Source organism: Sinohyriopsis cumingii, chromosome 7, assembly GCF_028554795.1.
Source record: "Sinohyriopsis cumingii isolate HCF-2022 chromosome 7, ASM2855479v2, whole genome shotgun sequence".
NCBI classification, from domain to species: Eukaryota; Metazoa; Mollusca; class Bivalvia; order Unionida; family Unionidae; genus Sinohyriopsis; species Sinohyriopsis cumingii.
The window spans coordinates 70,662,944-70,663,959 of record NC_142967.1 but is presented as its reverse complement, the minus strand read 5'-3'; the positions used below and the strand labels follow the sequence as shown (position 1 = coordinate 70,663,959).

Genomic DNA, 1,016 nt, shown 5'->3' with positions numbered 1-1,016 from the left:
TGAACTACAACCTATCCCTACTGGGCATTAGTGAGACAAGATGGACTCAATCTGGACAAAGAAGAATGATGACAGGAGAGATACTACTGTATTCAGGACATGAGTAAGATAATGCGCCTCATACACAGGGGGTGGGGCTGTTGCTGTCAAAGCAAGCATATAATGCACTGATAGGACGAGAACCACATGGGCCCAGAATCCTCATGACATCGTTTAGGACCAAGAAGGAGAAAATAAAGATGAACATCATACAGTGCTACGCTCCAACAAATGAAGGCGAAGAAAAATATAAGGACCAGTTTTACAACAGACTACATAATATAGTAGAGAACTTCCCAGACAAAGACATCAACATCCTCATGGGTGACTTCAATGCCAAAGTTGGGTCAGACAACACAGAGTATGAACAAGCCATGGGGATCCACGGCCTGGGCGAGATGAACGAAAATGGAGAGAGATTCGCAGACCTTTGTGTACTGAACAACCTGGTCACTGGGGGTACTATCTTTCCCCACAAGAGAATGCACAAGAACACATGGATATCACCATACCATGTGACAGAAAATCAGATTTCCACATCTGCATAGCCAAGAAGTTCAGAAGATTACTGCAAGACGTGAGGGTGAAGAGGGGAGCAGATGTGGTATCTGACAACCACTTAGTTGTCGCAAGGCTGAAACTTAAGCTGAAGAAGAACTGGATGGGCACAAAAGAGAAGAAAACAAAGTATAACATCAGCCTGTTGAAAGATGCAAAAACTAAAGAAGAATACAGACTGACACTTAACAACAAGTACCAAGTGCTACAAGAGCTTCTTCAAGATGAGGAAGACAATACAAACAACAGATTATATCAATTACCGGTATATTATTTGAAAACAATTATCTTGAGATAAAATATATTAAAAAAAACAAATATCTAATCTGAAAAGAAATGATCTGTACCACAAGAGTATGTTAATATTTGTATGAATACTAATCCAAAATGTGTAATTAAAGCTTTATGATTAAGCTTTC

The 1,016-nt window shown here is 39.6% G+C and overlaps 1 protein-coding gene across 1 annotated transcript; it reads left to right on the top strand.

The window, feature by feature from the left end:
• Nucleotides 1-203: 203 nt before the first annotated feature.
• On the top strand, nucleotides 204-587 carry LOC149795483 (protein CFDP2-like). The gene has a single exon (XM_089963809.1). The coding sequence runs from the start codon at nucleotides 204-206 to the stop codon at nucleotides 585-587; it is 384 nt and encodes a 127-aa protein (XP_089819935.1).
• Nucleotides 588-1,016: the final 429 nt, after the last annotated feature.